At 40.3% G+C, this 13,456-nt stretch overlaps 1 protein-coding gene across 3 annotated transcripts in view; it reads right to left on the bottom strand.

Moving 5' to 3' along the window:
• LOC135203568 (coatomer subunit beta'-like) overlaps nucleotides 1-13,456 on the bottom strand; it is a 160,104-nt gene that overhangs the window by 96,823 nt on the left and 49,825 nt on the right. For all 3 annotated transcript variants that reach the window (XM_064233317.1, XM_064233319.1, XM_064233318.1), the window contains exons 4-6: nucleotides 12,251-12,399; nucleotides 6,260-6,458; nucleotides 5,612-5,802 (exon numbers count right to left, since the gene is read on the bottom strand). In XM_064233317.1, coding sequence (XP_064089387.1) covers nucleotides 5,612-5,802; nucleotides 6,260-6,458; nucleotides 12,251-12,399 — 539 coding nt within the window. The remainder of the gene's footprint in view (nucleotides 1-5,611; nucleotides 5,803-6,259; nucleotides 6,459-12,250; nucleotides 12,400-13,456) is intronic.

Below are 13,456 nucleotides of genomic sequence, written 5' to 3'. Positions count from 1 at the left end.
GCATATGGGAAAGATTAGGCTAGGAAAATATTAATTCTGCACTGCATTTAGTGATAGCTTCCGACGTCGCTCCTCAAAATCATCTTTGTCAGAGGAGTATCCTGACCGTCTGAAACCTGTCTGGGCCAGAATGGACAATCCTTGGTGGAATTGGTCGAAGTGGGGTTGTTTGAGAAAATTCTCTCTCGGAGGAAGTAGCCTCGGAAAGTTCGTCAGTAGCAACAGTAGATCTGGGAACAACTCTTGTCGTGGTCAGAATAGGGCTACCAAGGTCCTCGTAAAACTGTTGTGGTTTCTGGTCGAATATGGATCTATATGCATTCCTACCTTTCTGCATGGTAAGAGAGGTGATGAAAGTCAGAAACCACAACAGTTTTACGAGGACCTTGGTAGCCCTATTCTGACCACGACAAGAGTTGTTCCCAGATCTACTGTTGCTACTGACGAACTTTCCGAGGCAACTACTGGTTGGTTCAAGTCATATACGCTTGCTGTAGTTATCTCTTCGGATGGCAACCGAGAGGTATATTGTCTATTAAGGACATTTAATCGTTACTCCTTGCAGCCTTCCAGGAGTTTCCGATTTATCTTCTACCGTTGTATGGTAGTGTTCTGACGACACAAACGCATCTATATATTTAGCGTTTTCTGTTTCGCTTAAATATACCAGCTTGAGAGTCTCTTTCTGCTCAAAAATAGAATAGGGTAGCTGGCAACCTAGGCATAAAGTCAAGAGACGACGATCGAAAGCTGCTGGCCTGCTGCTGTCATTGACTCACTGTCCTCCAGAACCGAGCCAGTACCAGCTCGTTCGCTGTCATGCGCGGTAGGTTACGTCTCTCTCTCCTGCGGGATTGACTGACTAACCGTATCTCTGTGCTGGCGGTTACGTCTCTCCTGCGGGATTGACTGACTAACTGTATCTCTGTCCTACAATCACGGACTTTAGCCTAAGATTGAGGGGATTTCTTACGTGAATGAATAAACATTGCATTCGTTTTGCCTTACTATGTTCAACAGAGATATCTCTTAATCCTTTCGGTGCTCGTTACCGCACGGTATAGAACTACGAGTCTACCGCAACATTGCACTTTTATATGCTCTCCTGCTTAGGCAAAGCGCAGCCTTTTAGGGAAGTAAGCATACTCGGGGAGGGAATGGATGAGCTTGCTGGGGACCATTTCCTTCCTGAAGAAGTTTGTTTCCCTGAATAGACTGCAATTCGAATCTCCACAGTTTTTTCCTACCGGGAAACTGAAATATTATTCAAGATCTAGGAATGATCTGAACATCTCTCAGTGCGTCTTTCACCTGAGGTGATAGAAAGAAGGTGCCGGACATCTGGATAGGGTTTCAGATGTCCTGGATCTTAATCTGAAAGAAGTAGAAGCAATTCGGTCGTCCCTCCAGTCCTCTAAACGAGTTTTTGGAACTAGTGGTCCAGATCAACTCTGATATTCCACAGCTCTCTCATATCTTAAGAAGTATCTTCTCTCGGTCCCTGTTCGAGTTTACGAGAAAGAGCCTATTATAATAACAGGCATAAAATATAACGATCCTCTAGAGGTTCGTTACAGGATTGCAAAAGTCCGTACGAATCGTCTCGATCGACGGCAGCAACTACTGACTTCCGAGTGGAATCTTTCTTTAGAAGTATGTTGAGAGTTGTGGAGACTTTAGGGACGCCCTTCATTCTTCTCTTCGATATGTTGAGGACGAAGAGGCTTCTTCTTCTCTGCTCCCTTATTCTCGATCCGGGATCGGTACCATTAAACGCCATCCTATGATATTGAACGGGGATGGATGTTTAGTCTCTTTTCCCCTTTTTCAATCGCTTAGGAAATGTAATAAGAGGATTTATGACGTCACAGGGAGCGACAATGACGCTGATCGCCCCATGTTGGCCTTCAGGATCCTGGATTCACAGAGGTCACGTCCTTCCTAGTTCACTTTTCAAGGACCTTTTCCGAAAGAGTCGGTCTACTCTAACTCGAAAGGTACCTATAACCTCTCGGCTCTGAGTCTGACTACGTTCAGACTATCGAGATGTTGACAGGAATAAGATTACCGTCTTCCCTTTCCGTCTGAAGAATGGGATAAGCTGGCAGTCACAACTATTAAAGAATACGCAAATATGTTGTTGACGGCCTTTGGGCTCAGAGATTTGCTTCTGTCAAACAACAAAGCCCTTCACGATCTTTGAGTTCTGTGAAACCTCGAAACTCACTCACCATCTACTTTTTGTCTCACCTGTTTTCTCGGAGTCAGACACTCGTGCGAGATCAGGCGACATATAGTAGCCCTGAGTTTCTTGTTGACGAAGTTAGTTGCGTTTATACACCCCCGATGATCGTGTAACATGAGACCAGGTTGGACTGTCAGGCATTCTTCCTTCGGGACTGAATCGCCTTTTTGCTCCTCGCTCCTTTCTCCTGGCACCAGAAGCTCGAGTCAGGAGTTGCTCAGGAGTTGATTCGCTGACGACGTTGGGTTGCGTTGATACACCCCCCAAGATTTGCTTAGATTGAATCGCCCAGGCAGTCCAGACACTCATCCTTCAGCGAAGAATAGTGCCTTTTGGTCTTCAGGGTACAGCCTTGCTGTCCTTGATTCGTCTGACTGGTCAACTGGTCGGTCACCTGACTTTAGTACAGACGGACTGACTGTGCATGTCCAGATCGAAGCTTTCAATATGGAACTTAGACGTAGTCTGGAGTTCTTGATGTCAAAGCATTCGAACCTCTCCTACCTGTTAACTTCTTGCATGTGATCAGGAAGACCTTCTTCAAACCACCCTAGATACGACAAAGAGGGTTAGTGAGATTTTAAGCCATCGTCACAAGTTTTGGCTTTAGAGAACACAAGGCGGTGTGCTCTCTAAGCCTTCCGTTGTGGCCTAAGAATGGAAACCCGTTTTGTCCTCGGGCCAGGAGCTTGGAAGCAAGGATGGCACAAGTTAGTGGGCAGGAGCCCTGACTTTTGTTACTGAATAATTGCGTACATACGAATCATACGTCTTCTTTACGGAATTAGACATGTTTACTGATTAATTGCGTACATACGAATCATACGTCTTCCTTACGGAATAGACAAAGTCTCACACTCCTTACATGACAAATCTCAACAAAGAAGCAAGACCCATACCCCTCGTACATACCAAGTGCGGATCTACCGAAGCTTTCGGTAGCCACACCCTATCTTTGCAGACAACCCCGTCTGAAACTAGCCTAACTAGATTCAGATATCTTATGCAAAAATGAATCAAATTCAAATCAATTTAATATAGCGTATGCCTAGCCACAAATCCAAGTAAATAAATCAAAAGACAATTAGGATACTTAGCGGCAATGAAGTTTCCAAAATCCTAAGACGGAGGTACTGAAAACAGGTGTTTTCAGCACCGGCGACAGAAAATTTATGAATAGAAAATGGGAATGGTTCCTGATACCCGCCTCCCAGCGGCGGGAATGGGTACTAACCACCTGGCCGACCACTGCGTGTGTCGGAAGTTTTTAAAATTCTGTCGGATTTCAGAAAATACAGCTATATATATATCTGACAGGTAAGTTTCATGAACAAATTCCTTTTTTTTATCAGTTTCATAATAAAATGCACTTTGTGATAAAACTATTAAAAAACAGGTATATAATTTGTTAGTGGGTTTTTCTTGAGTTTCAACTAACAAAATAGGCCATTTTAAGCATGTTTATGGCATCTCTTGTTAGGTATGTTATGGCACAATAACTATCATCAGCACCTTATGTTTGTTTGTTTGTATGGTGCATTGACGTTGCATGGAACCAGTGGTTATTCAGCAACGGGACCAACGGCTTTAGACTTCCGAACCACGTCGACAGTGAACTTCTATCACCAGAAATACACATCTCTCACTCCTCAATGGAATGGCCGAGAATCGAACCCGCGACCACCGAGGTGGGACGCTAATACCATACCAACCATGCCGCTGAGGCGCTTTATCAGCACCTTATGGTGCTAATAACCGAAACTCAGCCCATAATGGCACCATAAATTGCTGATTTTATGGCACTAGACAAGAGCCATAAAACCAGACTGCAATTAACTGGGGACTGCCTGTAGTCACTTCGCTCACAAGTGCTGAAAGCCTCTCGGAGCTTACTGAGTAGTGGTCAACACAATGGGTTTGTTGACATCACTTCCTGTCGGAGGACTTTGTTTTCAACTTCTTGGCTGGTCTGGTTGAGAAACAAAGATTGGACCTGTGCCTCTGATACCTTAGTCTATTGCTGTAAAAGGGCAGAGTCTGCACTGGGCACATGTTTTTGCTACTGGTAGGTGTCGGGTCTCTTGGACATCTAGAAGAGCGAGTGAGAAGGTCCTGGGTACTCTTCTTCAGTTGTTCTGACGATATCTTACTCACTGTCAAACTAGGGAAAAGATGATGACGATCTAAGGGCAAATATAACCGTGCAAATCTCTGTAGGAACATCACACTCTTTGTCGCAAAAGAGCGCCACAGTTCCCTCTTCTTTAGCACTCCTAACACGTAAAGAGATGCTAATTCTTGTCCCATCCCTTATCCCCTAGTTGGTACACGATAGGACATTTAGTAAATTAGAGGCTACTTCTACAGTCAAGGACGAATTGGGAAGAATTCCAAATTGTCCTTGCTCAGGTGCCTACTGTCCAGTTCACAAACCTCAATACTACCTCGAAAATCCTAAAGAGGTCCTTGAGTAGATGATCTATCTCTGTAGGTAAGAAGATAACTTTGGCTGCATTAAAAGCCAATCTCCTTGAACAAGGCGCGAAGGTGGGTAACTAAATGAGGCTTTCCCCCTGCTCCCTTTTCTCAGCAGGGCAACTGTCTTCTTACTAAGCGCCTTCCTCGCCGAGGAAGACAGAACCATCTTGGAAAGCTTATCTTGCGTAGGCTGGTCTGACAAAAAGAACACAATCTGGAGCAGCGGGAGCTGCAAGCGTAAAAAATCATGGAAAATCACGTAAAAACTACTTCATCAAAGCTGAATAGTCTGTAGTAGTGTGTAAGATGAGAGCTTTGATCCTCAACTCCCTTTTAATCATCCGCTTCCGATGAAATGGGACAGCAGTGGACCCTTAGTGTCCCAAGGAGGTGGTGGGCCTTCCTTGAGAAGGCTCGGAATATACCACAACTGTTGTTGAATAGAGTCATCTCTTGTGTCTAGAGACGAGTTCAAGGTAGAAGCAGACACATCTGGTGCCACTCTTAAAATCTCCAAAGGCTGACGTGTTGGCAAATTCTTGCTTATAGACTGCTTTTCCCAAACTGGCGAATGAAAGAAAAAAAAAAGTCAGGCAAACCACTCCACACTCCCACACACACCTCCCTACGGCCTCTGGTATGAGTGCTCCCAGATGCAGGGGGGTATGCCAGTGACCACTGCCTAGGAGCATCGGCAGTACGACCAGCTGCCTCCTCTACTGCGCTAACAACACTTATACAAGCAGTCCCCAGTTATCAGCAGGGGTTCTATTCCCAAGGGTGTGCCAATTGTCAAATTTTAAGCTGCTGGCATGAATAAAACTGTAAGCAATGTAATTACTTGGTAAGTTACATATATATAAAATTAAAAATCCACAGCAATCTCACCTTAATCATAACACTACCCTCATCATATCCAAAGCAGACATTGTTAGATCCTTTCAAGGAGCTGATGCACCAAACTCTGTCTAAACCATAGTTCAAAGTGCTCTCTAATCGGTAAGTGTTGACGTGCCATACTCGAACAGTGCAGTCCTCCGACCCCGTGAGAATGATAGGCAGCTCAGGATGGAATGAAACTGGCAAAATAAATCAATATTATTTTATTAAAAAAATTAAGAGGCACAAGTAAAACACAAAAGTCCCAGAAATTATTTACGTGCTCCTCTGTTCACAATGAAGCCAGTTGTTTCCTTAGAAAGTTCTCATCCTAAACCAATCATTCACATAGAACTTCCACTTATAGTCTTGAACATCGCAGACATATTTGTATGAAATTTTTATTTAGGTTATAAAACTAATACTGTACTATATACTTTCAACTTCCTTTGTTAGAAAATTCTACACCATTTTTCATTTTAAATATATTGTAGCATATCACATCACATTACTGATGAAAAACAATAATTCATAATGAAATGGCTCAAACTCTTTGTGCTTCATTCATCAAATTTTGATAAAGAATAAACACACTACTGTTATGAATGAGTTGATGCCAACTGCTCAAGCTAACATATCTTTAGTTGAGAGACTTACCGGAAGATACATTTTGTGAATGCCCTTCAAGGGTCTGCACACAAGTTTTGTTCTGGTAATCCCAAATCTTGACCAAGCTGTCATCAGCTCCTGAGATGAGATATGGCTTGTCACCACCATGGTAATAATCCACACAGTTAACACCTCTCTGGTGGCCTTCTAGAGTAAAGTTAGGCTGAGGTGAACCCAATTGCCAAACCTTGAAGAAATAAAGGTGCATTTAATTTTAACATTACATATCAACAAATAAATACAGGAACATTACAAAAATATATAAACTGCAGCTGCTATTCATTCATGTGAACAAGGAGAGTATGCACAAAAAGATGAAATCATATTAGATGGAGGAGGAATTAATCTGGTTGAATCTTTCAAATTTTGTATACAATAATATCCTTCAACTGGAAACTTGTGAAGCTGAAAAAGGCCAATTAGTCAAGTTAGGTCATGATAGTACTTAAGTTTTTAGGGTCTAGTAAATGGTATCAATGTTTTATTACCACCCTCACTTTTATGACTCTGCTTCCTTAGACCAGTCTATATCCATGCCAGAAGTTGTAGGGAGGTTTGAAGTGTTTGCCATAAGACAAGAAATATAAATTTCATTCAGGATGAGGTCTCTCTCACCAGGATGGTCCAAAGGGGGATGAGCAATAGTTATCAACAGTGGTATATACCTGTCCTGGGATCCTCACCTGGATATACAACATAACCACAGTGCCTTAAGGGTCGTCAGTCCATCGAGATCAGACCCAGCACTAAGGGCATGGAATGACATGCAAATTTCCCTCGCTGCACCATGTTGGGTACTCTAGTTTTAAGAGTGGAGTGGCATGCCATTCAAGTCCACCCTCCATCAACTTAAAAAATGAGCAACAAATCCAATAATCCAATAAATCCAATACGTACTATGCCAAGGTCATCAACAAAAGAGAAAGGTAAGGGGAAAATTCATTAGAGGATCCCTAATGAATGAATAAAGCACTTCTTCTTCCCAGCTGGTTCCCATTTTTTATAAGGGGTCGCCATTTCGATCTATTTCTATCCTGCGCTTCTGCCTCATCAATTCCCTTCTCATGGAAGTCTCCTCTCACACAGTCCTTCCATCTTTCTTGGTCTCTCTTCTTCTTCTTCCTTGAATCTCCATCCCCATAGTACGTCTCCCACCGTGCTCCTCATCTCTCCTCAACAAGTGTCCATACCATCTCAGCCTCCCCTCCTGCACTTTCTTTGATATTTCTACCACCTTAGTCAACCCCCTTATGTAGTCATTTATGATCCTATCCTCTCTTGTCACCCCAAACATACACCTAAGCATTCTCATTTCTGCCATATCCATCTTCTTCTCCTCTGTCTTTCTCATGTTTGCTGTTTCCGTACCATACAGCATTGCTGTTCTTGTCACAGTCTTGTGAAATTTTCCTTTTAACCTCAGCGGTATTCTTTTATCACAAAGAACTCCAGAGGCTGCTCTCCAGTTGTTCCAGCCTGCCTGTACCTGATGTTTTACTACTTCTTCCATACTTCCTCCAGCATTAACAAAGGATCCCAAATACTTAAAACTTATCAACTCGATTTGTTCTCCACCAAGCTGAATACATTCTCTATCATCCCCCTCATTGATGAAACACATTTCTGTCTTAGATCTTATTCTCATTCCTCTGTCCTACAGTACTTGTCTCCATCTTTCCAATTTCATTTCCAGATCTTCCCTGCTCTCTGCGCATAGAACAATATCATCCGCATACAATATGTTCCATGGTACTGCCTCCCTTACTTCCTCTATTATAACGTCCATCACTATGTTATAGAAAAATGGGCTCAGAGCCGACCCCTGGTGTAATCCTACTCTCACCTCAAAACCCTCTGTCTCCTCATTCGGGTAAACATTCCAGTACATCTCTGGTATCAATCGCACATACTTCTCTGGCACCACCTTCTCCCTCAGGCTCCTCCATACCTCTTGTCTCGGGACTCAGTCGTAAGCCTTTACAAGGTCAATGAATATCATATGTAGGTCCTTTTGCTTTTCCCCAAATTTCTCCATTAGTTTCCTCAGACAAAATATACCATCTGTTGTTCCCCTTCCCTTCACAAATCCCATCTGCTCTTTACTTATTTATACTTCTTCTCTCAGTCTGGCATCTATCATCCTTTCCAGTATCTTCAAAGTGTGGGACATCAATTTAATACCCCTATAATTACCACTCTCTTGGACATCGCCTTTCCCTTTAAAAATTGGGATCGATATACTCCCACACCAATCATTTGGCATCTTTTCCTGCTCAAGGATCTTTATCGTAAGATCGTACAGTATATCCACTCCTTCATCTCCTAATGCTTTCCATGCCCGCACAGGAATCATGTTTGGTCCGGTTGCCTTTCCATTCTTCATCTTCTTCAGTGCATTTAGTCCTTCTTGCCTAGAAAACCTCTCTCATGCCAATGTTCACTTGCCCATCCTCTCTTATTAGTCTATTATTTTCTTCATTTAACAACTGTTCGAAATATTCTTTCCATCTCTTCACAATTTCTTCCTCATTTCTAAGTACAAAACCATCTTGATCTTTTGTTTGATTTTGATATGTGTAATATCTTTGGTGCTCTTATTTCTAGCCTTTGACAGCTTGAATGAATGAAGCACCCCACCTCTTTATTGGAGGATCCCTAATGAATTAATGAAGCACCCCTACCTCTTTATTGGAGGATCTCTAACGAATGGAGGATCTCTAACGAATGAATGAAGCAACCCCCACCTCTTTATTGGAGGATCTCTAATGAATGAATGAAGCACCCCCTTTTGGGATCAGAGGGGAGGGCAAGACAAAACTGATAACATAAAAATTACATGTTCTAAATATTAATGATATAGTAATGAAACAATGAAGATGTCTTGGAGATAACCTTCATACAACCCCCCTAAGAATATTACGTAATAGTTCACTAAAGGCTCCAGTGGGGACCAGAAAATTTGGAGGGCACAGACCTACTTGGGTGGGAACTCTGAGAAGGGAGACTGGAGAATTGTCAAGATTTATGGAAGATAAAACAGGACAGATATGTGTTAGAATTTCAGAGAGGACCTTTGCACAGCACCAGACACCACTTGAGACCATGGTGATGACTCACATGAGCTTTTTCCTTCTCAATAATAGTAGTCTACATGAGCATTTTAACATTGGTTATCTGGTTACTATATAATAATTAAAATAATAATAATTAAGTGTCTTCTGTCACCTTCAAAAGGAAGCCATGTCTATTCATTTGGCCTACAGCTCCCAACACAACCATGACAAAAGAGAAATAATGGTATGAAATCAGAGAACATAAAATTTAATCACCCAGCAAAGAAATAACTGACCATACAATCAGAATATGACAGTAAATGAAGCACAAAATCAATAAACCTTGAGATGAACAATGATCACAATACTAAAGACATGCTCCAGATATGTTGTACCTGCTGTCTATCATTGTCCCTACATACTCTGTAATAATTATTATTTTTATTCAGATGATGAACCCTATTCATATGGAATAAGCCCACAGTTACCACTAACTTGAAATTCAAACTCACAAAGAATACAGTGTTCATTCAAAAGAAATAACAGAAAGTAATGGAAAATACAGAAAGATGAGATCAGTTATTAGAAAATACTTACTGTTAAAAGTTAGCTTATACAGTAAGTATTTTCTAATATCTTCATACCATTAAGTGTGACTGGCATAGAATATAAAAAAAAAATATTGCTTAGCTAACCGGCTAGGACCATCTCTGTAATCACCTGTTCCCAACAAGGTGGCACTGGAATGTTTATATTCTTGTCAGAATTCTTCATGCAGTAATTGAGCTGTAGTGCTAAGAATGAAAAAACAAATTCAAAGGTCGTTCTACCCCACAGTTAGGCAAAAGTACCTTACCTACTAGAGGAGTCTTTGTTTCCTTGGTCCAAGAACTTAAAACTTGCAAGTTGAACAGAGAAAGGTGAAAAAACTTATATCGTCCCTCAGTCCTAATCCAGCTCTGAGCAGCTCCAAAAACTGGAAATAGATGCAGTAGCATCCAAAAACCACATTATAACACAACACTTCCAAGATCACCTCTGTTGTTTACATAAAGCCAGCAACATGCCAGCACACTGCCTACTACGGGATTCAGAGCCGATGAAACATGGTTTTTTGGCAACACCTTTTTATCAAAACATTGTATAAAGGTGAAAGTTGGCAAGTGTATATCTTATAACCCTCCCTAATTTTTGCTAATATACAGGTAAGGTTTTGATCACAATTGTGAAGTTAGCCTATGTTGTCCTAAGGCTCCATCCACAGTGAAGAGAAGAGATTCACGAATTTTTCTTTGGATCATATCTACCTCTTATTCACGGGAAATTCGCCTATGGGTTTTTCCAATAATAAATATTCACTAATTATTGTGTTTTGTTATTTTCATGACTAAATGCATTTTTATGATACAAAAATTATTAATTTTCAAATAATATTGATTAATATTGGTAAATTTAATAAGATTTAATGATATATAATTAAAATAATAATTCTTTTTCTCAAATTTGGAGGAGAGAGGAGGAGTGAGTGCTCTCTCTCTCTCTCTCTCTCTCTCTCTCTCTCTCTCTCTCTCTCTCTCTCTCTCTCTCTCTCTCTCTTCTCTCTCTCTCTACTCTCTCTCTCTTCTCTCCTCTCTCTCCTCTCCCTCTTCTCTCCTTCTGCTTCTCTCTCTCTCTCTCTCTCTCTCGTATATTTATTTGTTTTGTACTACAAATAAATGATTTACCCAATCCCATGCTTTGTATCCCTTCAAGGAAGGAGGGTGGGGAGTAAATGAGTTTGATATATGTACTATTGGTGAAGGGGAAGGAGGGGAGAGATCTGTAAGGAGTTTCTCTTGCTCTCCATTATTATCTGTCTCTCAGATGACTCTGAAATCTCAAAGATTAATTACTCTTATTTAAAGTATACATTTGGCATCTGTACTTTAAAGACCGGCATTTATAAGCCTTTTTTGAGGGATTTCTAACTATTTGCAAGTTTTAACTATTCGCGGAGGGGTCTGGTACGCACCCCACCGCGAATACAGGGAAACACTGTATTTATAATACTGCATGATTTGAAAATACAGTGAAAATAGTATAATCTAGGACTCACGAGTTAACTTGGGAATGTAAACCAACGAAAATTATGTACAACGTCATCCTGAAAGTAACTCGTTCATAAGTCAGGTAGTGACTATATTACAAATAAGAAGGGGGTATTCTTGTGATTGTAAGAAGATTACATGGTAACAAATTATGAGAATACTCAGGATAATAAGGGAAGGTGTTAAAGGAACAGATTCTTCTTCTCCCTTGTGCAGCAAAAAATTTTTACTGGGCAGAATAAAAGCACAGAGCAAAATCTGAACTTATAGATAGATAGCAAAGGGAGTGCTCCAAACACAATTTTAACTTTCAACCCTCTTTGTTCATATCTCTGAATATTCCAAAGTAGTGTGGTGACTCCATACTGAATACAAACAACACAGTTTACCCCTGGGACTTGCGGGGGATGATGCATCCCACAAACCCCTGCGTGAATAGCTACAATCCATAAATACCTAGAACAACCAGTCTAAAACTGCTTGAACATGACTACTTTTAATAGTTTTCCCATGAAAAATGTATTTAGTCAAAAAAAATGTCAAATACAGTAATTATTAAATATTTCTCTATGAAAAATTGCAAATTGGCAAATTTTCCACAAATAACGTGGATATATGCTCCACAAAAAAAAACGCAAGTAAGTGAAGCCACGAATCCAGATGTACTGAGACAGTATTCCTGTAAAAGCTGTGGGTCCACTGTACTAATACAGTATTCCCTTGATAGAAAAACATATTGCTGGTAGAATATATTCACCAAAAATGTCAATTCAGTTTAAAGATCTTCAGAGTCAATTAAAGAATAAACCAACATCAATTTTCCCATAAATAGCTCTTACCTTGACTGTTCTATCTAAAGAGGCTGAAGCGAAGGTGTTGTTGTCCTTTGGGTTAATGACTATCTGCATAACATAGTGTGAGTGACCTTCAAACACTTGCTGGCATGACCATTTCTTATCCCAATTCCACAGTTTAATGGTCATGTCATCTGAAATTATATGCTTAAATTGTAAAACTCAACACAACAGAATAGCATTTTACATATTATGTTATCTGCCATGGACCAAGGCAGAACCACTCTATTTTAACAAAACTATAGAAAAGAGGAGAGCTACGGTTCGAGTGAAAGCTCGTGTGTGCCACTGTTCAAGACTTCATGAAAGTTCTGACAGATGAACACCCTGACTTCAGAGAGAGTTCAAGCATCAATCACACAGGACAGAGAAGACATGTGTAGTGCCTTAGATTAATTAACCAAGAGAAGTGCTCAATATGAGTATAATAAACTTCAGGGACTATTATTAGCATTAATGTTAAAAGTATTTTCAAAAGCAGAGTTCTACAGGCCAAAGGGCTTCACAGGAAAAGCAGCCCAGGGTAGAAAAAGATGACAGAAGTAAAGGATAAACATTATATGAGATAAAAATAAAATGGAAGATGAAAAGACTTGTGTGAATTAAAAGTGAAGAACTTGTCAAGTTAGTTTCAACAGATAAATAACTTATCGGATTGGTTATTTTCTTCCAAAATGCATGTCAGACCATACTATTTCCTCAAATTTATTTGCCAAACAAATATAATAAGCTTACACATATTGAATAAAATTGATGCACCCTTGCAACAAGCTGCATTTGCCAAACAAATATAAGCAGCTTACACATATTGAATAAAATTGATACACCCTTGCAACAAGCTGCATTTGAGAAAAATATAATTAGAGTATGCACTCTGAATATTTTAATACTAAAGAGAATGAAATACAACTTGGTGTGGACTACCTACCAAGTCAAGAATACTTAGGTAGCTGGTAAAATAAATCCCAGTGGTGGGCAAGAGAATTTTCTTTTTTTTCATTCTAAAATCAACAAATGACTATTGGTACCTTATCTCAGCTTTATCAAATTTATAAGGGTCTACATACTTTGGAATTTTTTGAAAGACAACACATCCTGAATATCACACTTGTCCCCTTAAAATGATTCAGATATGCAGATGACATCTTAGTAGTCTTAGCTGTTGGTATCGATGTTAAATGATTTATTGTC

Source organism: Macrobrachium nipponense, chromosome 36 (assembly GCF_015104395.2).
Source record: "Macrobrachium nipponense isolate FS-2020 chromosome 36, ASM1510439v2, whole genome shotgun sequence".
In the NCBI taxonomy this organism is placed as follows: domain Eukaryota; kingdom Metazoa; phylum Arthropoda; class Malacostraca; order Decapoda; family Palaemonidae; genus Macrobrachium; species Macrobrachium nipponense.
Note: the sequence above shows the minus strand (reverse complement) of the source record. Positions and strands in the feature narration are given on the sequence as shown.